This window comes from Pelodiscus sinensis, chromosome 1, assembly GCF_052426305.1.
Source record: "Pelodiscus sinensis isolate ZL-2025 chromosome 1, ASM5242630v1, whole genome shotgun sequence".
Lineage (NCBI taxonomy): Eukaryota > Metazoa > Chordata > Testudines > Trionychidae > Pelodiscus > Pelodiscus sinensis.
In genome coordinates, this window is record NC_143052.1 from 66,385,905 (window position 1) to 66,412,499 (window position 26,595).

Below are 26,595 nucleotides of genomic sequence, written 5' to 3' on the forward strand. Positions count from 1 at the left end.
GATCAGCTGATACCCAGCTCCGTGTTCGGTTGCCCCTTTGAAGCACCACTCCGGTACTTCAAAGGCGCAGCGCTGCACAGAGCCTGCGGTCAGCTGGGGACTCCAGCTGATCCTGGGCTCCTAATGTGCTGCCCCTTTGAAGTACTGGAATGTCACTGAAAAGGGGCAGCACAGCATTAACATGTGATTGTGTTAATTTTTTTAAAGCATTAATCCTGCCCTGCATTAATTGTAGGTGTTAATGCAGATAAATTGACCACCCTAATCATAATATACCAGATCCATGGGAGATTTAACCATTACGATTGCTAAAATAAGCATTTATCCACATTACACACTTGGATTTTTGAAAGAGTTTAAATCCTTTGCAGCCTCCAAGAAGCTGTTGAAAGATATGTGAGTGCAGCCACTTGCTATCTGTATAGGTCAAATTCTTGCTTTTGATTCCCTGAAGGAAGCTGCTACAGTTGCTAGTGCTGCAAAGCAGGAGGTACAAGCAGACTCAGGGATGAAAATTGAACTGATACTATATGATTTTATAAAAAGTTGTCCTGTCAAAAAGTCACAGTATTATGCAGCTAATATGTCCTGAGACCTTGAGGTACTACCATTGGAAACAGCGTTATGTAGAAAACCCTAAGTAGAAAACTTCGTGTGCAGCAGCAAAAGCCATCTAGACAGTTAGGATGCAGCATGCTGAAGTGCTGATGATTTACTCCTGAATTTGCTGCACACCGAGTGGCCATTAAATGTGTCTTTGATTTATTTTATTGTCCCCCTCCTGTGATGTCTCATCTAGACATTGAACTCTTCAGAGTAGTATCCAATCAGTATGGCACCATGCATTCTATGATACTGCAAAAATAACACATAGAAATGACAGAAAAATAGAAGCAGTAGAAAGCAACCATTTCACAGTTTTCTTCTCAAATGTAGGGTTACACCTCTTTCCCGGTGTGTCAGCTGTCAGTGACTGGCTTGTGTAATTGGTCCAGTTATATTAGGTGGCAGCTACTGCAGTCCAAGAGGGTCTCTTTATGTAGAGGCAAGATTGTTGGCTAGTACGTGAAGTGTGAAAGGCCCATAAGCCCCTCCTGTGCCATGCACTCATTGGGAAGTGGAGTCATTTATCTTTCCTGTTTAATATTCTGCTCCAAGTTTGTACAAAATATTTAAATATTCTGATCTTCTCAATTTCAAGTCTTATTTCAGGGATTGTAAAAATGAAGGCAGCACTAATCATACCTACAGATTGGTATTAGAACACAAGGAATTCAACTGACAAACAGAGCTGTGGTTTACATTTTGTTCTTAAGTAACCCCTGAAAAGTGAGGAGAACTACATGTCTTTGTTTTTAATTCTTTTTATATACAAACTCATTTTTTTCAGAACTAAAATCTTGTAGTATGGGATCTAAATAATAGAACAGACTTCAGTCTCTCAGTACATGTATGGTCCTGTTGATGACTTTTGAAGCGCACTTGATTCAAAAGGACTGCTTAACAAGTATTTCCAAGTTGGCTTGTTTTTTGTTATGCTAACGTACACAAACTTCTTGCTTCTTAATAGAATTTGAATACATCAGGCAAAACATCTTCTAGTGCAGATGGACCCAAATTCCCTGGTGATAAAAGCTCAACAACGCAAAACAACAACCAGCAGAAAAAAGGGATCCAGGTGCTACCTGATGGTATGCATGAGCCTTTTCTTTGCTAAACCTCTTGAAAATATTTTCAAATGAACTTGTTGATTCCTCTGCTCTTTGAAAGAAAAAAAATTAATTTGTTGTGCTTTCCCAGGTCGGGTTACCAACATTCCTCAAGGGATGGTGACGGACCAGTTTGGAATGATTGGCTTGTTAACATTCATCAGGGCAGCAGAGACAGACCCAGGAATGGTACATCTTGCGTTAGGAAGTGACTTGACAACACTAGGTCTCAATCTCAACTCTCCTGAGTAAGTTCTGTTTTGAGTACTGTTTTGTTTTTATTATGCTGCTATTCATAATATTGGGCTCATGTAGTTCACATGACTATAAAAAAATTGCCAATATTTTGACAAATTAAATTTGAAAATGGAATGATAGTGAAGTAAAGCCTTCATTAATAAGGATAGAAATGTAGCCGTGTTAGTCTCCTGTAGCTGAAACAAAATACAGGACTATGTAGCACCTTAAAGACTAACAAGATGGTTTATTAGATGATGAGCTTTCGTGGGCCAGACCCACTTCCTCAGATCAAATAGTGGAAGAAAATAGTCACAACCATATATACCAAAGGATACAATTAAAAAAAAAAAATGAACACATATGAAAAGGACAAATCACATTTCATGCATCCCCCTTCTGTTCTGAAATGTGATTTGTCCTTTTCATATGTGTTCATTTTTTTTTAATTGTATCCTTTGGTATATATGGTTGTGACTCTTTTCTTCCACTATTTGATCTGAGGAAGAGGGTCTGGCCCACGAAAGCTCATCATCTAATAAACCATCTTGTTAGTCTTTAAGGTGCTACATAGTCCTGTATTTTGTTTCATTAATAAGAGAATTGTGCTTCAAGGCATATTGATATCTTGATTTTTTTTTTTCAAGCTTTTAAGAAAGCCAGAAGGCTTTTCGTATTCCCTTAACCTGTTACAAATTTTCTTCAGGGAAGCTTTAGTGCATTTGTTGTTAAATTTCATGCATAAATTACTTTTTAAATAATAATTTTCCTTGAGGATATCTACATTTAACAGGAAGCATTTTTATTGTAAATTAAACATACACTGATTTAATAACAAACAGTACGCTGCATAGTTGTATTGTTATCCTCAAGAGCAGTTTACCTTTGAAGTTAACTTCTAGTCCATTAGTTGCTTTATATTCTGCATGTGCATAATTATGAGCGCTCCACCCTGATATCACAGGGCAGTAAGGGATTTTAAAAAATATGTTATATCTCTGCAGACTACCCATATTCTCAGATTTTATATGCAGATGTGCAAAAGGAACAGCATGCTTCTATTTCCCTTTCTACCCATATGGGAAATGAGTAGAGCATTTGCTCTGCCGCCTAACACATCTGTAGAGTGGGGAGTAATTTGGAGCAAGGAAAAAGCAGGAAACAATTGCATCTTTTTCTTACCTTGCCTCTGGGGCACACTATCTCTTATTCTGTCTGGTTTCCAGAATTACAATCTTGCCCCATATCTTGTGACACACACTGGAAAACTTGGATATGGCGCTCTAAAAACTTTCTTTATTTTGCATAATCCGATAAACAGAGTTAAACATAATTAATCTAAAAGATATTGGAATCATTTCCCACTTACAGAAGAACTTTGCTGAACTTGATACTTAATTTTTCTCAATAGAAAAATTGTCTCTCTTTCATCAAAATTTTGTATACAGTGTTTGTTGAAATGTTATAAATATACACAATAAACCAACCAGCAAAACTAGATTGGAATGGTATGTGTGTATATATATAGATGAAAGGAATTATTTGCACTTCACATTTCTCAGATTATATATACAAAGGAGGACTGGAAAGTAAGCATGTGATAGTATATTCATTTAAATGGTTAAACTGATAAGACTATATCAGAGGTAACGGGTGGGGTGGGAGCAGACGAGAGCTGATGTTCGCTGAGCAGCAGTGCAGTGGGGGGCAGGCTGCAGGTGGCTCTGTGGGAGCTGGCTCCCACACACACTGGTTCCTGTAGACCCGCCTCTCCCCCTTCCCTGTAAACATGTGTAACCACTGAAAATTTCAGAGGTTACATGTTTACACCCTCCCCCCTTCCAAAAAGGAGCTTTTAAACATCTGTATTGGGTTAAGGGCGGAGAGAGAAAGTAAAACAAGATGAAACAACAAGATGGAATAAGAAGCAAAAAGTGGCATTCAGGAATTTGCACTCCTTATTCAGTGACTGTCACTAACATATATCCTTCATGTAAATTTATTATTACCAAGAATTACTCCTAGCATGCATGTCTCAAAAATGTGTCAAAACTTTTATTGTTCTTCGAGTCATATCGCCGTAGGTGCTCGACTCTGGGTGCTGGTGCATCCTCGTGCCAGTAACTGGAGATTTTTCCAGCAGTACCCTGTTGAGCGGCGTGTGTGCAGTAGTGTTTCTTCATGCTTTTGGTATCCATTAGGTGCGTGCATGGTGCCTCAGTTCCTTCTCTACTGTCCTCAGCAGCAATCAGAGCACCCCTTCAGTCTCCTGCTTTCAATCTGAAACAACAACAAAAATTAAATTTCCCCAGTTTTTCTCTCGTATCCAAGTTTTTACTATTTCCCTTCCAGTTAGTTTTATTTTTTTTAAGTTTTTTTTTTTTCTTTCACCCCCCTTCCTCCTCTCCCTCCCCCTCCCCCCACCCCGGTTTCTTTGTCATTCTTTATTTCAAAATACCTGGCTCTCCAGGATTTAAACACTGTGACTCCTGTTGCGAAACCATGCCAGCATCCGACGGCCGCTCTTCCTGTATGAAGTGACTAGGAGAGGCACATATGATACAGAAGTGTTCACACTGCTCAGACATTGCAGCCAGAACTAGATGGGACCACGCCAGCTGGTTGAAAACCTTCTTGTATGAGAAGTCATTACAACCATCGTGTGATGACTCCCTCCAAAATCAAGGACGTGGACAAGGCTAGAGGTATGGACATAAGTCATCCCTCTACCTCTTCTGACAAGGCAAAAGCGAAAATCTGGGTGTGTCTGGCTAAATCGCTGCCCTCTGCACCAAGCTCATCCAGGGAGAGTGTAGGAAACAAGCCTGGCTCCTCAAGCACGGCATCACCTAAACAAGTGGGGCTGCACAAGAGGGCCCATTCTGAGCCCAGACATAAATCTTTGTTACTATCATCCACCACACCGACCATAGATCAGCACAGAAGATGGCACTGGAGAGAGCACCAGATGCAGCACCTAAGAGACCCTGCACTGAAATGCCTCTTCCTCGGGGGGCCAACACTGACCCTGTCCTTGGCATCAACCACGATGCAGACCACCACCATGGTACCAACAAAAGATCTTTGCAGACATTCTGCAGCACCGACAACCCGCGGCTCTTCAGCACTGGGTTTACCAGCTTCCTTGGTGCTCTCAATCCATTTGCCCTGCTCACCAGCTCTATCTTTTTCCCTTAGCGAAGTTGACATAGGACAGTGCAGCTGTTTTTCCTCACAGAATTCTAGTCCTACTCAGAGGCATCTTCCATGGGAGTCCCACTTGACAAGACAACCTCATGATCCGCCACCACCTCACTGGTATGGTCATCATAGGCCATACCCACCTCCTCCATACTTGGCATTCCTGGGACACCTGGTCCTCTCATGGGAGCCATCACACTGCTCCCTCCATATTGGCCAAAACACTGCCACATTCCCCACTTACACCTTGGGACATGGCACTGAACTCATCCGAGCATCCTCAGTCAGAAGACAAGGACTCTCTCTCCGAGGGTTAGGATAGATCTCCACTCCACAACTCTTTTCCATGTCAATGAACACACACGCTTACCTGCGTTCTTTCCCAAACTACACACCGATCTGTCTCAAGCAGTGCTGCACAGCTTAAATGTCCAGTGAGTGCTCACCTTTTACCTCGATTGAATGAGACCCTGGAGAAAGTCAACAAGACTTTTGTTATGATTTCCAGAGCACTCGAAAGATTAAGTTGTCTTCTCTCAAAGAATAGCCAAATGGATCTCTTACACGCACTAGTTACACTGTCCACAACAAGCAGTCAACAAGTACCTAACAACTCACTCCACCAGAGCGGTGGCTTCCACCACAACCTTCCTGAATGTTGCACTAGAAGACACTTGCAATGCTGCAACTTGGTCTTCTGACCACACTTTCTCACAATATTATGCTCTTGCCTCCGCTATCACTTCAGGAACGTAAGACAGTGGTACTGTCCAATTTCAGGGCTAGGGCTCCAAACCTGCCTCCATGATACGAACACTGCTTTGTAGTCACCCAGAGAGGAGCACCCTCAGGGACATCACTCAAAGAAGAAAAGAGAGTTTACTCACCCTGTGCAGTAACGGGGGTTTTGAGATGTGTGACCCCATGAGTGCTCAACTACCCACCTCCCATCCCCTACTTTGAAGCCTCTTTGGGGGCTAGAACCAAGCTAGAGAAGGAACAAAGGTGCTGTGCCCCACACATGCCTACCAGACACCAAGGGCCTGAGGAGACGCTATTGCATGCATACATGGGGTACAACAGGCCACTGCTAGAAAAATCTCCAGTCACCAACACAAGGATGCACCAGCACCCAGAGTGGAGCACTCATGGGGACACACATCTTGAAGAACCCCTGTCACTGCACAGGGTAAGTAACTCGTTTCCATTAGAGAGGCAAGGTAGGTGAGGTAGTCTTTTATTGGACCATCTTCTGTTGATGAGAGAGAAGCTTTCAGGCTTATACAGAATTCAATTAGTATTCTCAACTTGTGCACTGTATCTACTCTTCTAATATGAATGAATTTAGAATCTGCAAAATGAAAAGTATACATAGTTAATTTCTTCAGACTCAGAACTGCCCTTACAGATCACTTCTTGTTTGAGTATGATGAATTTGTTTTAATCACTGAGAACGAGTTTTAAATAGCTATGCTAAGAAATAACTTATCAGTACTAGCTCAGTAATTTGTAGCATTGATTTAATTTCAACTGTATGAATAGGTGCACCTCCAGGATGTTCACAATATCAGAGTTGTTTGATATTTCCAATACAGGTTATTTAAATGTAGCATTTTTAGGACAATCTGCTTAGAGCAAAGAACATCGGAATTCAGTATTTTCAAGTACTGTATGTGCTTGAACATAAGCCCGTACATTTATAAGCTGACCTCCAAACGTAGGGAAAAAATGGTAAAAAGCTGACTGGCCTGTTTATAAGCTGACTCCAGAGTGCTGTTGTCTGGGACCTTATAAAGGGGTCAGTGACTTTTTACCACTTTTGTTCTGTAAGTTTGGGGGGGGGGATCAGGTCCAAGACCACTGTGACTCTGCTTTTTAAATGCAGTAAGAACCTCCAGGCTCTTACTACATTTAAAAGGCAGAGTAGCAGCAGGGAACCAGGCATGAGCTGGGGCTTCTGTGTCCTGGCTCATGATGAGTCCCTCGCTGCCGCTTTGCCTTTTTAGAACCCGTTCAGAGGCTGACCCTACACAAAACAGGACTATCAATAAGCTCAATTATGTACACAGCATACAAACATGTAATAGTTTTAGTGCAATATTATGTATTGCTTTAAAATGTGTTTTTGAAGATATAAAGAATGTTGCAAGTATAACTTTGGTGTTACTACAATTTTCATTCTTTAAATTATTCCATACAAAGACTCTAGTTCTACATAGGTAGCTTTTGCTCAACATGGGTAGATTAGATGGTTTCATTTCAGTACAAAACAAAAAACCCACACCATGCCTATTGCCTGATACATTTTTGAGTGGTATATCCAGCTACTTTAATTTCTTCACAGAATTTCTTAATTCAATATTGTAAAAATTACACCACTTCATTTTTTGGTTTATTTTGTAAGCTGTTACAGTTCCAAAGCAACTCATGTCCCTCAGACAGAGTTCATTCAGGCTCTTGAGACTAGAGCGGCTGAATTGGAGGAGCTAAGGACACAGAGGTGCATATCTTCATTAACTTAGATGAGGAGATGGATTGCACCCTCAGCAAGTTTGCAGATGACACTAAGCTAGAGGGAGAGAGAGATCGTTGGAGGGCAGGGATAGGGTCCAGAGTGTGATAGACAAATTAGAGGATCAGGCCAAGAGAGATCTGATGAGGTTCAATAAGGACAAGTGCAGAGTCCTGCACTTGGGATGGAAGAATCCCAAGCATTGTTACAGGCTGGGGACTGACTGATGAAGTAGCAGTTCAGCAGAAAAGGACCTGGGGATTACAGTGGATGAGAAGCTGGATATGAGTCAACAGTATGCCCTTGTAGCCTAGAAAGGCTAATGGCATATTCCTGGCAAGGTGGGGTGGGAAGGGAGAGACTTTGCATGCTCCCTCTCCCTGATTGACCTGGGGGCAAGGGAAGTGCATAAGTCTCCTCCCACTGCTAGGGGCATGCAGTGCGTAGAGGCAAGGGCAAGCTTTTCAAAACAGTTGGCAGTTCTTTCTAGGCACTGGGTTTTCCTCGCAGGGTGGGGGTGAGGGACAAAGATTTCATGTGCTCCCCCACCCCCAGGCCAATCAGGGTCTGTGAGTGGAGGAGCGAGCACTCACCCCTTCTGGGGTGGCCCACAGCCACTTAGGAAATTCTCAAAGCGGCCTCCCCTTCAAAAATTATTGCCCACACCTGAAGGGTCTTTACCCATTGATATTTTTGTGAAGATATTCACATTATGTTTATTAAAGAAATAGGGGGTTTTGTGATATTTAAGACCATGTTTACATGGGTGAGTGAGCTTTTATATTCCAACTTTGGGGATGTAACTACTGTTGGAAAGATTTCTCCATTCTGGTGTAAGAAGGTATAATTTAACTCCCTGCCAAAGCTTCGTTCTGTGCTTCAGGAGACCTTGCTCTAAGAGCGAGCATTAAATTTTGTTACTGCCTCATTCTGTGTGGTGTTTAGCTTACAAAAGGAACATTTTCTTTTTGGTCTGAGTTCTGTAGAATCCCTGACACTGAAAACTGCTAAGATGATGCACTTGATTTACTCATGGCTCAGTCTTGAATCCCTTTGGGTAGTATTTCCTCACCCATTCCCAGCGGAAGAAAGTTTGGGGCGCAGAGTTGGGATGTAAAATACCATTTAAAAAGTTAACTGGTTACATGTTGAAGTTAACAAGAATCTCACGGGTGGGGGGCCTGGCCTGGCCACCAGTTAACCCTTTACATCCCTAGTTCAGACTTCCTTGGGGTCGCAGTGGGGAAAGAGATGAGTCCTCTCAGTGCTCTCTCCATGCAGCAGCAGTACCTGGTGTGGAGGAGAGAGCATCTCTCCTCGCCTTTCCCCACACACAGCAGCTCTGTGGCTAAGAGAGCATCTCTCCCTGTCCATAGAAGCATGACCTCCTGTGTGGCATTTGATAGGCTTAGAAGAAAATTAGTCCGGAGCGACTTATACTATACGCCCCTGACTAAATCTTATCTGGGAGTTGGCGGGAGGTGCTGCTTTGGGAGACACTGTTTTGGGGAGGCAGCAGGGGCCAGCAGCAGTAATTGCTGGGGGCCTTTTACCCATTGCTGCTCCTGATACCCCTAGGACCCACAAGTATTATAAGTTACCAATCTGTGGCTGGTCTTGCCAGCTGAAACTGCCACTCATGTGGTCCTAGGGCCAATTGCATGTGCTGCTGCTTAGGCAGTTCCTGAAGCCAGCTGCCCAAGGCTGCATAAGCAATGACTAGTGTGGCTGACCCTGGGGCTGCTCCAGCAGTACCAGTGCTGTTGGCTCAAGAGTCATCCACCTGTTGCTGCTCTGCCCACCCCCAAGGCAGTTGCATATGGGGCTACTCAAGTGGACAGTGCGGCTGTTTCCAAGAACACCTGAACAGCTGTTCAAGGTCATGGAACCAGTGACCTCCATGACAGACACAGAGCCCTGATTATCATAAATAATTAAAAGTGCAATTGTCAAACAAGTAAATGTTGTGATTCACCTCCCTTTTTTGTTCTTCTACCTGCTAATTAGCAAACTTGAGTAGTTTTCAGTTGATTAAGTCAATGGTTCAAATTAGTGAAGTTCTGTTGTGATTTATTGGCTCCATTTTTTTCTTGATGTATTCTCAAGAATTAAATTAAATCAAAAAATGTATCTTTTTCATGGGGTTTTTCCATGTTCCCCTGAAGTGCTGAAATTGGTTCTTTGTCGACATAGATTAGAATTTAAGGGAAAGGTACCATCAATATCAGTTGGGAGGAACTTGGCTTGCCAGCTGTAAGCCCTTTAATGTTGGGTTCTTTAATGTTGGGTTCAGATTTATTAGTCTACCAGGATCCTGAGTGCTCTTACACAATAACTCCATTCTAGAAGTTGGTTTGAGCTTCTTAAAGGGGTTGAAGTCAAAGGCATTTAGGTTACAAGCACAATTGAAAAGTTTGCCCTTATGAATTCACTGACATGGAGGATTGCCAATGAATTCAGTGGTGCCAGAATTTCACTTTGAAAGTTAATGAAGTAACTAAATGTGATGGTTTTGGAAGAGGGGAGCGTTGGGGGTTTGGATATTTTCAAGTTCATTGCTTTTTAATGTGTGTGTGGTTTTTTCCCCCCTGTTCCAGAAATCTCTACCCCAAATTCGCATCACCTTGGGCATCTTCGCCATGTCGACCTCAAGACATAGGTAGGGAAAATAAATTGTGCTTAATGTTGTGTTAATATTTATAAATGAGAATCAATGACATGGTTTAACAATTAGGTCAATTCTGATTCCCTTATCTAGACTTCCATGTTCCATCTGAATACTTAACGAACATACACATTAGGGATAAGGTGAGTATGCTTTCTTGTCCCCTATAATAAAATAAGTAGAGAAGAGGCTGGTTGGTTTATAGAATTCTTCTCAAGATAACCTGACAAGTAATTTTGTGTGGCTTGATATCCCTCATCAAATCCAATATTTCTAAAGTCTTATTTCCAACATAAGACCAAAAAATTTTAAAAAACATAAAAACCCTGCATCTAATCCCAGTTCTGTTTTCCATTAATTTCTTGAATACTAAAAATGGTTTGCAGTAGCTTTTGAGGGATGTGAGAATGGCTTTGGGAAATAACCAATACACATCATTATAGAACCATACTCCCATGTAATCAAAGCAGTAGTCAGTCTAGACCAGTGATTCTCAACATGCAACCTGTGGACTGCTTGTGGCCCATGTGTCATCCCCTAGGCTGTTCAGGCTTTAATGGATGTGGCCCACAATGGTAAATAAGTTGAGAACCACTGGTCTAGACCAATATCCTGTCTTTGAAAGTGATCGTCAGATCCTTCAGACCAAAGCATCACACCCTTATAATTAACCTACCATAATATGTGAACGCTATACAGTACAGGGAGATTTCTTTTTTTATTCCATTTTAGCAGCTTATAACCTGAAGCTTGAGAAATGATAGTTCTTCCTTTCTTTTCTTTGCCTATGGAAGTAGGAATTTTAATCTTGATTATATTTTTTAAAAAATCCTACATATTGTTTGTTGATCATTCAATAATGTTTTAAGAATTAAGATTTACGGTGTAAGCTACTGCTGAAGTACGATTTCTTCCACACTACTAATGTAGCTGTATAATGAAAATTGTAAATGAACTATTTTAAAAGTAAAGTTGAGGAGATCAAAAAGTACCCAAAAAAAACCACCTTCCTCCTCCTCCTCCCCTCTCCCCCTTCAGGTTATAGTAACTATCCTGCTGTTTATCTAACTGGAAAATTGGAAAGCTTAATTTAAGTGGGGAAAAAGTGAGCTTTTGATTAATATATTACACTGCTGAATATCTAGTATAAAATTTGCAACATACTTAATATGAGGATAACAGTTTCTGACTATTTTCTATTCACATTTAAGTGGCATTTAGCTGACTTTTTTTATTTGTGTTTGTTTTTAATCTTAATTTTTTTATCTTTTGCAGCTGGCTGCAATAAAACTTGGCCGATATGGAGAAGATCTACTGTTTTATCTCTATTACATGAATGGAGGAGATGTATTACAGCTATTAGCAGCAGTAGAGCTGTATGTTCAAAATATTTTGGCCAATTTGGTAATATAATAGAGTAACAATTCACTGTAGTAATCACATGGTAAATCTAAAATTTTGCTTTCTAGTTCACTTCAAAAAAACTAGAAAAGCTATTTTAACCCCTAAAAATAGAGGCATAGTTTGCACACAGAACTGGAAGCCTGGAGCTCCTGAATTATAACACTCTGGAACTGATTCCTTTCTGTAATCTCTATTTGTAATAAAATGCACCTGCCTCATATGGGTTTTATGTTGCTTTTTAAAGCACTCTGGAGACAAAAAGTGCTACGTTAAGTGCCAAGTTATTAAAATTAATGGTGTGGAGAAAGTGAATAAGGAGATGTTTTTTACTCCTTCACGTAACACAAGACCCAGGGGGTTACCCAATGAAATTAATGGGAAACAGGTTTAAAACAAACAAAAGGAAGTTCCTCTTCACACAGTGTCTAGTCTGCCTCTGTAACTCAGTGCCAGAGGATGTTGTGAAGGCCAAAGGTAAAACTGTGTTTAAAAAAAAAAAAAGAATTAGAAAAGTTCTTGGAGGCTTGGTTCTTTAGTGGCTAACAACTAAGGTGATCACAGGTACACTCTTGGTACATCTAAGCCTCTGGCTGCCAGATTCTGGGACCTGGAGAACAGACCAGGGATCACTTGATAATTGCCCTGCTCTGTTCACTGCCTCTGAAGCATCTGGCATTGATAACTGTTGGAAGACAGGATACTGGGTTAGATCAACCATTGGTCTGATCTAGTAAGGCCATTCTAATGTAATCATCTAAAAACAAAATGGCAAAATGAAGGACAAAAATATTAGAAAATGCTGCTGGAATAAAGCAACTTCTTATCAAGGATGGCCGAGATTTTGGTCTTACCATTAGGACTATATAAATAAATAGAGCAGATATGTTGGTATTTATTAACTTGATTTTATGTCTTAAACATTTCTTAATAGTGTAAGTCAGTGTCCATTTGAAAGGTATTTTTGATCTGAAATCAAAGCAACTAATATAAAAAATTCTTTTTCCTCTCAATTTAAAAATGAAAGATTTAACCGGGATTGGAGATACCACAAAGAAGAACGAGTATGGATCACCAGGGCACCAGGCATGGAACCAACAATGAAAACCAATACATACGAGAGGGGAACATATTACTTCTTTGACTGTCTTAACTGGAGGAAAGTAGCTAAGGTATTTTTTCTTCCACTGTGCAGATTTTTAAATCTATCAACGATGTATTTTTAAAAATCTTCTTAAAATCCTCTTTTATATGTATGTGCACACACATGTGTGTGCATGTGTGTAAGTAAAATATTCATTTTGTACCCCACACCCTGACTTTCTGACTTAAATTCAGCTATAGGAGGAAATAAGTGTTTCCTAAAATATTGGTTCATTTCTTTGAGGGGAAAAAGAACTGTGCTCTCACTCTCTTCAAGAAGTAGAAAAATTCAGAATATCATTTTCCATTAATTGTTATCTAAACACTTTGTTCTGCCACTTCAGGCCTACCTGTGGCATATGTTTAGCATAAACACAATACTAAACACCACTGAAGAACCTTACACTAAATATAGTACAAATGATTGGGTCAAATGGTCCCTGAAGGATTTACAGTCACCTAAGACAAGTCGGAATTTCAGGCACAGATGGAGGACAAGTTTATGGTCTTAAGTCTGCATAGTAAATGTCATCTCTAATATTAATCTTTGAAGACAAAAATTCTTAAGATCTTTAGGGTAACAAGGACATGATTAAATTTAAATTTAGTTTTTTAATCTGAAGGGGAAGTTCTCCAAGTGATTATGCTTCTGTCTCATTAGAAAAATTAAATCCCAGAGCAGGACAAATATCAAATACCATATAGAATGTCTCATTATTAATTGCAACCACATGAGGACATTTTTAAAAAAATCTTTTCCTTGTGCTTTGTTTTACTGTAACAGATGCATTATCAGCTAATATTGAGAATCTCAGTTTGCCAGATGATATTTCTAGGTGCTTTATAACCTTTCCTCTTGGTTTAATGTATATGTATATTATTTGGATAATAGTACTAAAAGCATCAAATGGTGTTTTTAAAAATGTAGAATAGACTTGCATCTTAACATCCCAGGTTGGTTTTAACAATCTAATAAAATAGGTAAGATGTAATCCTATTCAGTGAAATAGCAAACAATATTAATTTACTAAAGAATGAGTTTTACTTTCACTTTCAATAACAGACCGAAAAAGAAACTAAGTGAAATTGAATAAGCATTGAAATAGCTTTCTAGATTAATTTGACAAATTAATTCCCCATGGACACTTAAATAGTTCAAGAACTTGAATACTAAAGAATTTTATTTCACTTTCATCTTAAACAGAAATAACATGGGAATGTTGGTCACATTTATATGTTTATAGCTTTTTATCCTGTTCCATGTAGAAAGGATAGTGTGGTTAGAGAAATTTTGATCTGACACTGACCCAAGTAAAGCAAGTATAGCTACCTCCATTCAAGATGGTGACAAGATGCTAAAAGGCTCAGAAAAGAGAAAGGAAAGTGGAGAATGTGAAACCAAGTATTGCCAACAATGATTACACATTACTAAAAGAAAAATCTTTTAACTAAAACTTTATAATTCTTCTATTAAAAAATGAGGAAATGTGATCCCCGTTAAGAAACAAAATTAAAACCATTATTTTATTTTTCCTTCCTAGAAGTTTAAATTCTTTACGGTAGAGAAATTTAGACATCAGAACCTTGCTTAGAAAGGATGCTGCTTATATTAAATATCCTTTCAAATATTTGTCAGTGTTTAAATTTTTAAAATTATTAATAGAACATTTCACTTAACACAGACATGCTGGTGCGTTATAGGTTCTAGTTCCTAATTTCAGTTTGCATCTCTTATGTCCATTTTGTAGCTAATGGGAGTATTGTTTCAAGTCTAATTAAAAATTACACCCAGTAATAAGGTTACTGCTGTTTCCTTTGTAGACTGATTCACAGTCTAATAGACTTAATCATTTTTCCTGTTTAGCCTACATTTGCCTTTGCTCACTTTTATTCCATTAATTCTCTTTAAAGAGTTCTCTTCCATATTTGGTGTTCATACCTACTAAATATTTTGTATAAATATATTGATTGCTATTACATAACTCACTCTTTGTGACTGTAATCAGAATGACACATGAAAAAGAAGATTCACCGCACATAAAATTTCTTTAGCATTTGATTTACTGTGTAGGATTTCTCCCCTCTAAGTATGGAATGCCCATTCCTGGTTAATTCAAGGTATTTTAAAAAAAATCATTGCATCCACATGAAAAAATAAAAACAATTAATTTAACCAATGTTTGCTTAATAGACAAGCTGGAGTTTTTCTATTTCTTTGTACCTAATATATACAAAAATTATCAATGCTATTGTTCATATACAGTCTCTGATGGCCCAAAGTGAAACCTAAATTAACATGTATGAAAGTATTTTTCTATGTGCAATAAATACACTACTTTTTGGTTTTCAAAAATATTTGGTCAGTGAATTCTTTTTCCCTATATTGTTAAATATAATAACTTTGTGTAATTACCCACTCTGAATGTGGGCTCTTTTAATACTTCAGACCTGAACCAGTAATAAAATGACTGACAAACACTGTTTCAGTGCTTACAAAATGTGTCATCGAAGTGTTAATATTTACTAAAAAAGTCACAATAAGAAATCTCAATCCATACGGGTTCTAAAGGAGCCCTCATGAGCCAGTAAAGTTTCTTCCTTTAGACTCCACTCATTAATTCTGTTAAAGTGGCTATTCTCCAACTATGCTTGATAGACTGGTGATGATCTGCAGAATATAACACTCCAAGAATCATAAACTGAAAGGTTGGAGAGAAGGTAATTTGAGGGGCATTTTTCCTATTACTAAGTGGATGACAAAGTGAAAGTCAGGAGGATAACTGTGTTAAAGAATCTGTCTTAAATTATACCTCCCAAGAACCATGTTTGGAAGGATTTTCCACACATTGGTACCATTTGTCCTGCCCCCAAAAAAGAAAACTCACGTGCCTGTGCATTACCCCACCTATCCATGGATGTTCATGAGGGGATTAGAATGTACCCCTTTCTCCAGTATTAATAAAGTGGCACGCTATATTAACTAATTTCCATTTCCACCTCAGGGTCCCCAGGAGCTGCCACAGCCAGGAAGCGTGGGTGGAGGATGGGATGAGTGTGGGGGCCAGAGCCACAGTAGGGAGACAAGGCTTTCATGCAGATGGCCAATGCCTCTTGTAGATGCTGCTGGGATTCTCCAGGTTTGTGGAGAGCTTTATTTGGGGGATGTAGATTCAATTAATTCTCAGCATTCTTTCTTAAATTCCCTTGGTGCCTTTTTTTTTTTCCCCATGCCATATAAATTTTCTTTCCTCTTAAAGATCAGAAGTATGGGGACACAGGGCTCCTAAAGACTAGTCCCAACTCTTACACTGCTTTGTTCTCTAATTCAGCTTACCCATCTGAAAAATAGAAATAATATATTATTTAACTGCCTTCTGGAGGTGTTAGGAAGATTTATTTTTTTCAGTGCTTTGTGATCATCAGTGTAAAAGAATAAAGAGTTGACATAAATTCAAAACTTCCCTAGGTAGAGCTTATGGACAGTTTCTTGAGATAGCAAACTTAAATTATGAAGCTAAAGGCAGAAGTATTTATTTAGCCTTAAAGTCCTGTACTAAATTTTCAGTTCAGTACAGTATTCATTTTTTGAATGAAAATACGGAGAAAGGGGACTATAGGGAGCTGTCAAACTACTAAAAGGTTAAAAATTAATTTTAAGGCCCAGTATATTTTTGCCTATACACAACTTGTCTGCAGAAGATGCCAATGTAAGTACACAAACTGGTGATCACAATTGAAGATCATGCAGCAGAGTTTAATAAAACTAGAGCATTACATATTCATAGCAGGGCTGTGAAAAGGTATTTGAATGGTAGGTATCCCAGCAATTGGATTCATAGTGGGTGCTAGCCAATCAGAATATATATTCACATACTTGAATGACTGAAGCATTTTTATAATTACTAAGCAAATCAAATGCCCACATAGTATAAGGAATTGTATAAATGAGGAAGAAACTGCATTCATGATTTAGTGGTTGCTAGTTAGCCTCATACACTGGCTTAGCGTATTAACATTCAGCATAATGATTTATAATGCTTTGGGGTCTTCAGATGAAAACCACTATTGAAATGTAGTAGCAAAGGGCTTATATCTATGCCTGCAAGTCTAAAGGAAGCAAGTAATTTAAATCTTTTTACATGGTGGTGGTTCTTACATTTCATACCATAAAGAAGAAAACCTCACCATATTTCTGATTAATTTGCCTTATACTAACAGTTGGCATGGTGATATACCACTAAATACCTCAGGACTTAGTATTGTGGCACCTAAAGTAAATCTTTGAAAAGATCTTTTGAATTGCTGAAAAATGGCTTTTCTAAAAGTTTAGTTAAATGACTTAACTCCATATTTGAGTCTTAGCTGTATGTTTACTAGTGTTAAGTACTCACAACTAACTGTTTCTGAAGCTAACTTACCATATTAAAAAATGAGGGGACACTGCACTGGTATATTGATTTTTTTTTAATTAACTATAATCACGTATTAAAAAATTGTATTTTGCCTCTTTTTTGAAAAAGTAAGAGTTAAATCAGGCTATTTCTAAAAGCATCATTTTACTTCAGGGGAAGAAGTTTACTCATCATTGACACAGACACTTGCATCTGTAAAGAAAATATCTACAATTAATAACCTTTCTTGTTTAATTGTAGGAGTTCCATCTGGAATATGACAAATTAGAAGAAAGGCCTCATCTGCCATCAACCTTCAACTACAACCCTGCTCAGCAAGCCTTCTAAAGACTTCCCTTTTCTTGGGGTATGGCTGTCTCAGCACAATACTCAACGTAACTGCAGAACTGATGTGGCTCAGGCATCCTGGTTTTAATTCCTTGAGGATCTGGCAATTGGCTCATGCAAAGGGTCACCATTTGAGGTCCTGCCTTACTAATTATGTGCTGCCCAACAACTAAATTTGTAATATGTTTTTCTTTAGTTTGAGCAGGGTCTGAATTTGTTTTTGTTTATTTTATTTTATTTTTTGTCAGCAGACAAGCTTGGGTCTAAAGACAAGCGAGTACACTGTCAAAAGTTTACCACTTAGTTTCCAAAATGTAAAAAAAAGCAAAAAGACAAAATTAGACAATTTGCATTGTTCATTGTAGCACTATTGGTAATAAAAAAATGTTTGTGCATTTTTATGTGAAGATCCTTCTCGTATTTCATTTGGAAAGATGAGCAAGGTCTGCTTCCTTCATTTTACTTCCCCTTATGTTTTTGAAAGGCAGTTTTCGCCAAGCTTAATGCAAGAATATCTGACTGTTTAGAAGAAAGATATTGCCACAACTTCTGGTTAGTTTCCAGGGTTGTGTATTACTGAGCTTCATCTTTCCAGAATGAGCAAAACACTGTCCAGTCTTTGTTACGATTTTGTAATAAATGTGTACATTTTTTTTAAATTTTTGGACATCACATGAATAAAGGTATGTATGTACGAATGTGTATATATTATATATATGACATCTATTTTGGAAAATGTTTGCCCTGCTGTACCTCATTTTTAGGAGGTGTGCATGGATGCAATATATGAAAACGGGACATTCTGGAACTGCTGGTCAGGGGACTGCTTTGTCGCCCTGTGCACTAAAGGGCCAGATTTTCAGCAGCCAAGGACATCCATACCCAAGTGAATGTGATGGGACTTAAAGAAGTGAACTGAGACAATTCACTCTGGCTGTTTGAACAGCAGCGTTTCATAGGAAGAGAAAAAAAAAGATCAATCTTGTATTTTCTGACCACATAAAGGCTTCTTCTCTTTGTAATAAAGTAGAAAAGCTCTCCTCATTGCAGTGTTGACTTTGATTTGAGATTGTGAAATCATTTCTTCAACAATGAAAAATGAAAATAACTGTTGAAGTATTAAAAATATCAAGCTATACAGTGGTTAAGACACATTGAAGAGTCTTTTAGCTGCTGACAAATAATTTGAGATTATATACCTTTCCTCAGTAGGCCAAAAATTATGGTCAATCTTGTTTTCACATTAAACTAATACAAAATATAAAATTATTTTTTACAAATGGGTTGGGTAACATTTGAAATAATAGGCTCATATTAAAATACTTTTCTTTTTGTGATGGGTTTGTTGGTTTAGATTTAAAATATGCTTACTGGTCACAGCTTTACTTCCAGGCTGATATTTTACCACTTCAAACAGAGAAGTAAGTTTCATTTGATGCATATGACTTCCTCTGAGACTCAGGCCTCAATAAACAAAACCACACCTTTTCTGGAAAGTACTGTAACTGTTCTCTAGACTAAGGGGGGGCAACTTGAGTATTATGTGTCCCTTATTTTAATGTGACAGCTATTTTACATTCGACAATTTGTGAACTATATTACATCTAACAATGCAAACTATGTTTTAAAAAAACCTGAAGTTACCAAAGCAAGAAAAGACAGCAAAACAATGTCAGTGAATCTTGATTTTTTTATTTTAGTTTTTAACCTATTTTTCTATGTAGAACAAAACAGTTTGTTGGCATTTATCATATAATGTTTGGAAATTGACCAATAATGACATTGCTGTGTTTCTGTATCAGGTGTATAGCAACTTTAAATTCTACATTTTTATATGTATTTTGGGATAAGAGAGACATAAAAATATAAAACTACTTATATATCATCTTTTTATTATTATTTAAAGCAAACAACTTTCTCAACCTGAAAAGGAAAGTGACGGTCATAATTTAAATGGTTATGAACACTGCCAAAAAAAATGTACTGATGATTTTTCCCTAGCACAGAAAAGAATCAAACATTTAACTACTAAGAAACAAAACTATAAATGGAGGAGTGATGTATTGAAAAAAGATCACAACAGTTTCATGTTCAATCATATAAATATTTCATATTTAAAAGGAGTGCTTTGACTTCAAGGTTTTAAAAAAGGATCTTAAAAATAGTTAATTTAGATGAGATTATTAGTGATCTCAAATATTTTTTTCTTGCACAATCAGTCTTCATGAAATAACAAGGGTAGAGTAAGGAGCAAGACAGTGAAATTAAAACAAAAATTTACATGCTTCAAAGTATGTGATGACGTTTTAAAATCAATCATTAATCTGGAATTGGTATTGTAATTGTATCTACCAGACAATGACTTCTTAAGGACTTTGCATTCAGTTACACTAGTTCAAAAGCTTGATGTACAGTGTATTTTATATTAATTTTAAGGTCACGTTAGTGCAGAATTATAGGACCTGATCATTTATCAAGGGAATAAATGATTTGGCTCATATTTCCTACTTCTTGGTGATTAAAAAAAGGAGGCACAGAGACTTGTAACTGCTTGGCTATTTTAGTTTTCTAAGTACCACATGAATAATTACAGGCTTCCTTAATGAGAAACAGAACACTTAAAAAAAAAATATTACTGAGAATTTTTAAAATCACCAAATTTGATGACTGAATTGAGCTAGGACACTATGGTTACAACCACATTTCAAAAAAAGCTCTGTGGTACAGCCGTAGCTGGCCTAGGTCAGCTGACTTGGGCTCACAGGGCTCAGACTACAAGGCTATAAAATTACAGCATAGACATTTGTGCTTGGGCTGGAGCCCACACTCTGAGATCCTGCAAGGGGGGGAGTGGCTTTCATAGCCCAGGCACCAGCTGGAGCCTGAACATCTTCCCTGCTGTTTTCAGACCTGCAGCCCAAGTCAGCTGATGTAGGCTTTGAGACTTGGTACCAAGGATTTTTTTTATATGCTGTAGACCTATCCTATGGGCATGTCTACACTGCAGTGTAAGCCCAGGACTCAAACTAGGGATGTTAAATCTCAGTTAATACTCGTGTAACCTCATGAATTCTTATTGGTTAGTCGACTATTCTATCGTCCCCGGGGCCAGGGCTGGCAGCCAGTGCACTCTGGCCCCACTGCCATGGAGCTCCCTGCCACCCCGCACTGCTTCTTCTGTATCAGAGGCAGCAGCGCGGGGTGGTAGGCCGGAGCTGATCCACAAAGGGAGCCAGTTTAAAAAATAGCTCCCCTCACAGACCAGCTATCCTGTGCTGCTACCTCTGACAAAGAGGCAACAGCGCGGGGTGGCAGCAGCCCCTATGTAGGGGGGTTTGAGCTCCCGAACCTGGTGCAAGCTGAAACTGAGGTGGGCTGCCTGCCCATCTCGCTCCTAATACACTTTAAATGCAAAGCTGTAGTGGAGGTTGTCCTAGACCCAGCGTGAGCAAGGGGGGGGGCGGGGATGGGTGTAGTCTAAACATTAACCTATAAGCTTTTGCTTATCAGTTAATCGGTTAATCATCTACACTGTATATCCCTAATTCAAAGTCGGGCTCAAGTGTAAAACCTCCTTCTGTCTATTCACACATCGTAACCCAAGGTCCCTGGAACTTGAGGGGGAGGGGAAGGAATGGAGGCCCATGCGCAAGTCAAACTAGGACTCAAGATTCAGGCCCAATTGCTTTGCAGTACTGGAGTCATGCTCTGGGAGTCTACTCAAAAGTATCCCATTGGCCAGCTTTCTTTATTCTCTGGTACTCAAGTTTGGTGGACATTCAAGTTTTCTACGCTGCACCATGAACTAAGGCTAGAGCAACCACATTTTGGGAGGGATGGTAGATCACCAGGGTAATGGGTGGTTGGAGTAAGGCCAACATAGTGCCATGTAGATGCTGAAGCCACTGGTTGGGACCAATGTTTCCTGTAAGATGAGTGCTTGGGCAGCCACCCAGGAGAGAGCCAAATGCCACCCAGCTGATTGGTGGAGCGCCCTACTGTCTCCCACAGCCATCAGCATGTGTTTCTTGGTGGTGCACACATACACATGCCTAGGTGCATGTAACAAATATTCAGCACGGGGTGGAGAAATTAGAGGGAACATTGGTTGACACCAACAGTTTATGAATTCCTAACCTAAGATTACAAATGAGTGTAGATGTTCCAGTCCTTTGTTAACAAGCCCAGGTTCTGCTATCTTGAGTTCTAACCCAGGGCTTATGTTGCAGTGTAGACCCACCTTGTGCTAAAACACTCTGGTTTGTTTTATATCTGATAGCAGCTAATGTACAAAACATTCTGTAGGTGATTTTAATATTGCACTACATTATTATTTTTGGAGTAAAAAGAAAGAAAAGTCTCTAATTACATGTAATTGTGGAAGGTACGCAAGGTAAATTTTGAGTAGCAATATAAAACTGGCTCTCTCAAAACCACTGGAAATACTTAGCTCTTTGAAATGTTTCAGAGACACTTCTAGATTTATGGTTTTGTTGATGCTTGTGTTACAAAGCTCTCTTTATTGATGCACAGAAACAGATGAATTATTCCAGTGTTTTTGAATAACCACTCTGTTGGAAAAAAATTACATTACAAAACTTGTTAAATTGTTCTGAAGGCAATATTCAGTGAGACGACTATTCCAGCCTTATCTCAAACCATTGGGCCTTTTCCAAAACTAAGTTAGACAAGCAACCTTAACGTGCAATTCCCTGTCTGTTTTATTACCGGGGTGGGTCTTGATATTGTAAATATTTACACGTGAGTAACTTCATACTCTTGAATATCACCGAACACACAAGTAGTCCCATTGAACATGTGACACTACTCGTGTAAGGTTAGTCATGTACAATATTTTGATCTTGGTTGCCAAAACTGTCCACCCTTTATATTTTAGTAATTGTGACTGGCAGAATAGTGATTGACACAGTGTTATCCATCACAGGAACTTAGACTTATTGCTATTTTGCTGTGCATCATGTGCAATGTTGTATCTTTTAGTGCAACTGTTTTGATTTTTTTATTTTATCATAGTAGATAATCTCATTTCAAATAAACTATTGACTCTCAATTTTTAAAAGATTTTGCTTGAAATAAGCTGAATCATAATTATAATTTTTTTTTAATGACCCCAAAGGCAATGCTGAAAGTAACTCTGGAAATCTTCAATACTCTTGTTTTTGTACATCTGTTTAGCAGACAAGAAGATCCTGGCATAATAACTTGTTTGTAATAACTCAATGATTCAAACAGGTTAATTCTAAATACAACTGTTTTAAAGATGTTAAACTATACTGGGCACATTACTTGTAGTAATCTCCCAATAACTTTTTAGTTAAAATTACTTTCACAGGCATGTATATTTACACTAACATAAATTGAATGCAAACTTGATTGAAAGTTTATCTTAGTCAAAAAGGGATTTTAAATGAATAATTGTGATGCTAATAAATAAATAGCATAAGTTTGTGTCCCAAATAACTAAATATATTACAATTGCATAGGTTAAAATAGTTACACTCTTCAGAATTCGCTTATCCTTTGGACACCATGCTTCTCCATGCATTTCTCTCAGAGCACTTAAAATTATGAGTTTGGTTTGGATACAGACTACTGTACTACAACTTTTTTCTTCTGGATTTTCACTTGAGGTTCTTAATGTATGATGGGAATTTTGGGGATTTGGCTATTTGTTTCCTTCCCTCTTACAATTTTGCCCTCATCGCTTTGGGGGTGGGGGAGGCATCAAAAGAGTTTGCATCTAATTATTTGAATAATAATCTATAAAATGTAATTTAATTATTCATTTGTGATTTGAATAACCTCAGTAGATTTAATTTGCTCTTTAAAACAGTATGCGTTTGGAGATATATTGGAATTACTTTTTAATATTTTTAAAGTAAAGTTAAATGTAACTAACAATTTGTTCTTGAATGCTACAAACTAAACTAATTTTGATATATAGTACTGTAAGTTGGATAAATACATTTCAACTTGAACTTGATAGATTTTTATCTGTGAAGATGTCAAAACAATTGTTGAAAAGCCTTATTATATACAGCTGTTAAAGTCTGCACTGTCCACTGCACAAGCAAACTAGCAACTGTCATCGTATATGCTTCATTTTCCATATGCCCTGCATCGTTCATTTTCTGAGGGCACTTGTGCTGACATTTATGAGAAGATGGGAAATGGGATGCCTCCTTTTGTTCCTGAGTCCTGATGTTGCTTTCTTTTTTCTTTGAGATGAAAATTATACATTTTATTTACCAAAAAAAACCCCAAACTGCATTCTCAACAGCTGTTTCACTAAGCTTAACCACACACTCCTAAAAATTGTATTTAAAGATTTTAACATGCTAGTTTATCAGAAATATTTTTCTAAATTATTAGTCCAGTCACTGTGTATGAAAGGTCTGTAAGATTAAACAATTTACCATTTTCATATTAAACCTTTGACTTAAGGTCCTCGTAATGGTCCTCTCAGGCACTTTAGGATATATGGTCCTCTATGTGCACCATATATACCATTTTTTGTTGGTGGCATTGCTTTGGATGAAGACCGAGGCCTTTTCTTTGCCATTTATCTTGTATCTATCTGTGATTTGCCATTGCCACCTCCTGAAGTAAAAATTCAGTTCTCAGATGTACCAAGCAATTATTGTCTATATAAGTAAAATGCCCATTTCAGTTTGGCTTATACAAAAGATTGCATTGGAAGTTGTATAGGAATACAACTAAAGTGAGAGGGCTACACTACACACATAGACTGACAAATTATAGGAGCCAGCACTGTTACTACAGAAAATTATAGGAAACAAGTTGCCTCACTGAGCTGCTTCTAGCCAGTTGCCCATAGCTGTAGGTTGTCTTAAACAGACTTCAGCTTCCAGCAAAGTGCACTGTTCTTTTTACATGAAGATTTGTCTGAAGAATACCATTCATTGGTCAACAAACTAACAAGACAAAATGCAGCTGAAACGGGTAAGTAATGAATGCTATGTGAGATTTTTCCAGTTGTCAACATACATGGTTATTTCCGTAGATTATCAAATGCAACTATTCAGTTCCTCCAATTTTTACAAATGTCTACTGGCTTTTTCTTAATACTCTTAATAAATGAAAACATGTTGGAGAATGTTTGAATTATGTAAGGGGCATTTCCAGCTATCTTTCCAATACCAATTTTTTTTTTTAAAAAAAGCTGTGGCCTCACTAGTGCAGAATAAAGAGGAATAATCACTTCTCTAGATCTGCTGGCAATGCTCCTCCTACTGCACCTTAATATGCCATTAGCCTTCTTAGCTACAAGGGGGCACGCTGTTAACTTATATCCACTGTAATCCCCAGGTCCTTTTCTGCTGAACTGCTACCTAGCCAGTCAGTCCCCAGCCTGTAACAATGCTGGGGATTCTTCAGTCCCAAGTGCAGGACTCTGCACTTGTCCTGATTGAACCTCATCAGATTTCTTTTGGCCCAATCCTCTAATCTGCCTAGGTCACTCTGGACCCTATCCCTGCCCTCCAAAGTATCTACCTCTCCCCCATCTTAGTGTTATCCACATTTCACCACCTTCTGAAGGCACATTTGTTCAGAGAGTTAGAGTTATCTATAAGTGGTTTGTAGTACTTAGCAGCAATGAAATAGAATTCTTTCACCAGCAGATTAACCAATTTAATGGTCAAGTATGTAAGAAAAGGCTTCAGGATGAAGAATTGATTGAACGTAAGTTGATTTCCTTTGCTTAGCAAGTGAGTTGAACTGAGGACTATGTTCAGGAGAATTCTGGTACAATGAAGGGGATGCTGAATCTCAAAGTTAATTTCCCCCTTACATACAAAGACCCTTTGTCTTATAATGACTAATGATTATAGAACACATGGATGAGTATTGATACTGGAAGAGAGCAGGGGAGGCTACAAAACTCTATACTAAATGCCAGAAGATTCTTATTGCTAATTGTTTGAAAGGGGAAGGTTAATGGAGGGTCAGTCATGGTTTCATATACAAACAACACAGTGTAATGAGGAATAATGGAACCTGAGGAATAAGGACATTTGTGAGCATGGGAGCCATCCTTTTGGAAGATAGATGTTACAGGTAGCAAACTTATATGGTATAAAACAAGTTGTATTTGTAGTTCTACACTACTGCAGTAAGTCAGCCTGTAGAACACCACTCTGGTACGTGAATAATGTAGCTGGAGTCAATGTATCTTAATTTTAGTTACTACAAGGTCTACGTGCCAGGAGATCAATATGAGAAACACTCCAATCAATTTACTCTTCTTAGTGGGAGGTAGAGAACAGGGGTTAACTGGAGACTGATGTGTGCTCAATTTGGTGGGTCTTCATTTGATCCTAAATCAATCACTGGTGCAATAGTACGAGGGTCAATCCTGCTGTAGCATAGCTGTATCCTGGGACCCAGAATCATCCTTGCCCATAAGTAGAATATGCAGCTGCATAGGGCACCCAAATATTTGGGGCTCCACTGGCTCTAAATGTCCACCCTTCCGCCTCTTCCTATCCCTGTTCGGTAGAGCTGCTTTCTCTGGAGAGGATCTAATTAACTTGAAAGTGAAAAAGCCTGCCAGACCTATTAGCAAACATTGAAACTGAAAGCCATTCAGGTGGTAATAAAAGCTATTTAACAGGCCCTTACCAACACCAAGTATATCCTGTCAGTTTCTGAATTTACTGTTAGGCTTTGTCTACATTTCAAAATTTAAAGGGCAACTGCAGTAGAGCTATAAACTGAAAGTGTGGCTACGGCATGAGCCCTGGAAAAAGAGATCTCCCAGCACTATGTAAACCACCTCCACAAGGGAAGTAGCTAACAGCACTGGGCACACAGCTCTTAGCACAGTGGTCTGGTTCACTCTGATGCTCTACAGCACTGTAATTTGCTGAGCTCAGAAGGGTGTTTTTTCACTCTTCTGAGACAGAAAGTTACAGTGCTGTAAATTGCTAGTGTAGCTTAACCTTA

The 26,595-nt window shown here is 38.5% G+C and overlaps 1 protein-coding gene across 6 annotated transcripts in view; it reads left to right on the forward strand.

Moving 5' to 3' along the window:
* The window catches only part of CNOT2 (CCR4-NOT transcription complex subunit 2), a 132,614-nt gene extending 113,133 nt beyond the window's left edge, over window positions 1-19,481 (forward strand). For all 6 annotated transcript variants that reach the window (XM_075931731.2, XM_075931743.2, XM_075931736.2 and 3 more), the window contains 7 exons: window positions 1,571-1,691; window positions 1,801-1,957; window positions 10,257-10,318; window positions 10,418-10,467; window positions 11,600-11,700; window positions 12,753-12,897; window positions 17,521-19,481. In XM_075931731.2, the coding sequence (XP_075787846.1) occupies window positions 1,571-1,691; window positions 1,801-1,957; window positions 10,257-10,318; window positions 10,418-10,467; window positions 11,600-11,700; window positions 12,753-12,897; window positions 17,521-17,607 (723 nt within the window). In that variant the 3' untranslated portion in view covers window positions 17,608-19,481. The remainder of the gene's footprint in view (window positions 1-1,570; window positions 1,692-1,800; window positions 1,958-10,256; window positions 10,319-10,417; window positions 10,468-11,599; window positions 11,701-12,752; window positions 12,898-17,520) is intronic.
* The last annotated feature ends 7,114 nt before the right edge of the window (window positions 19,482-26,595 follow it).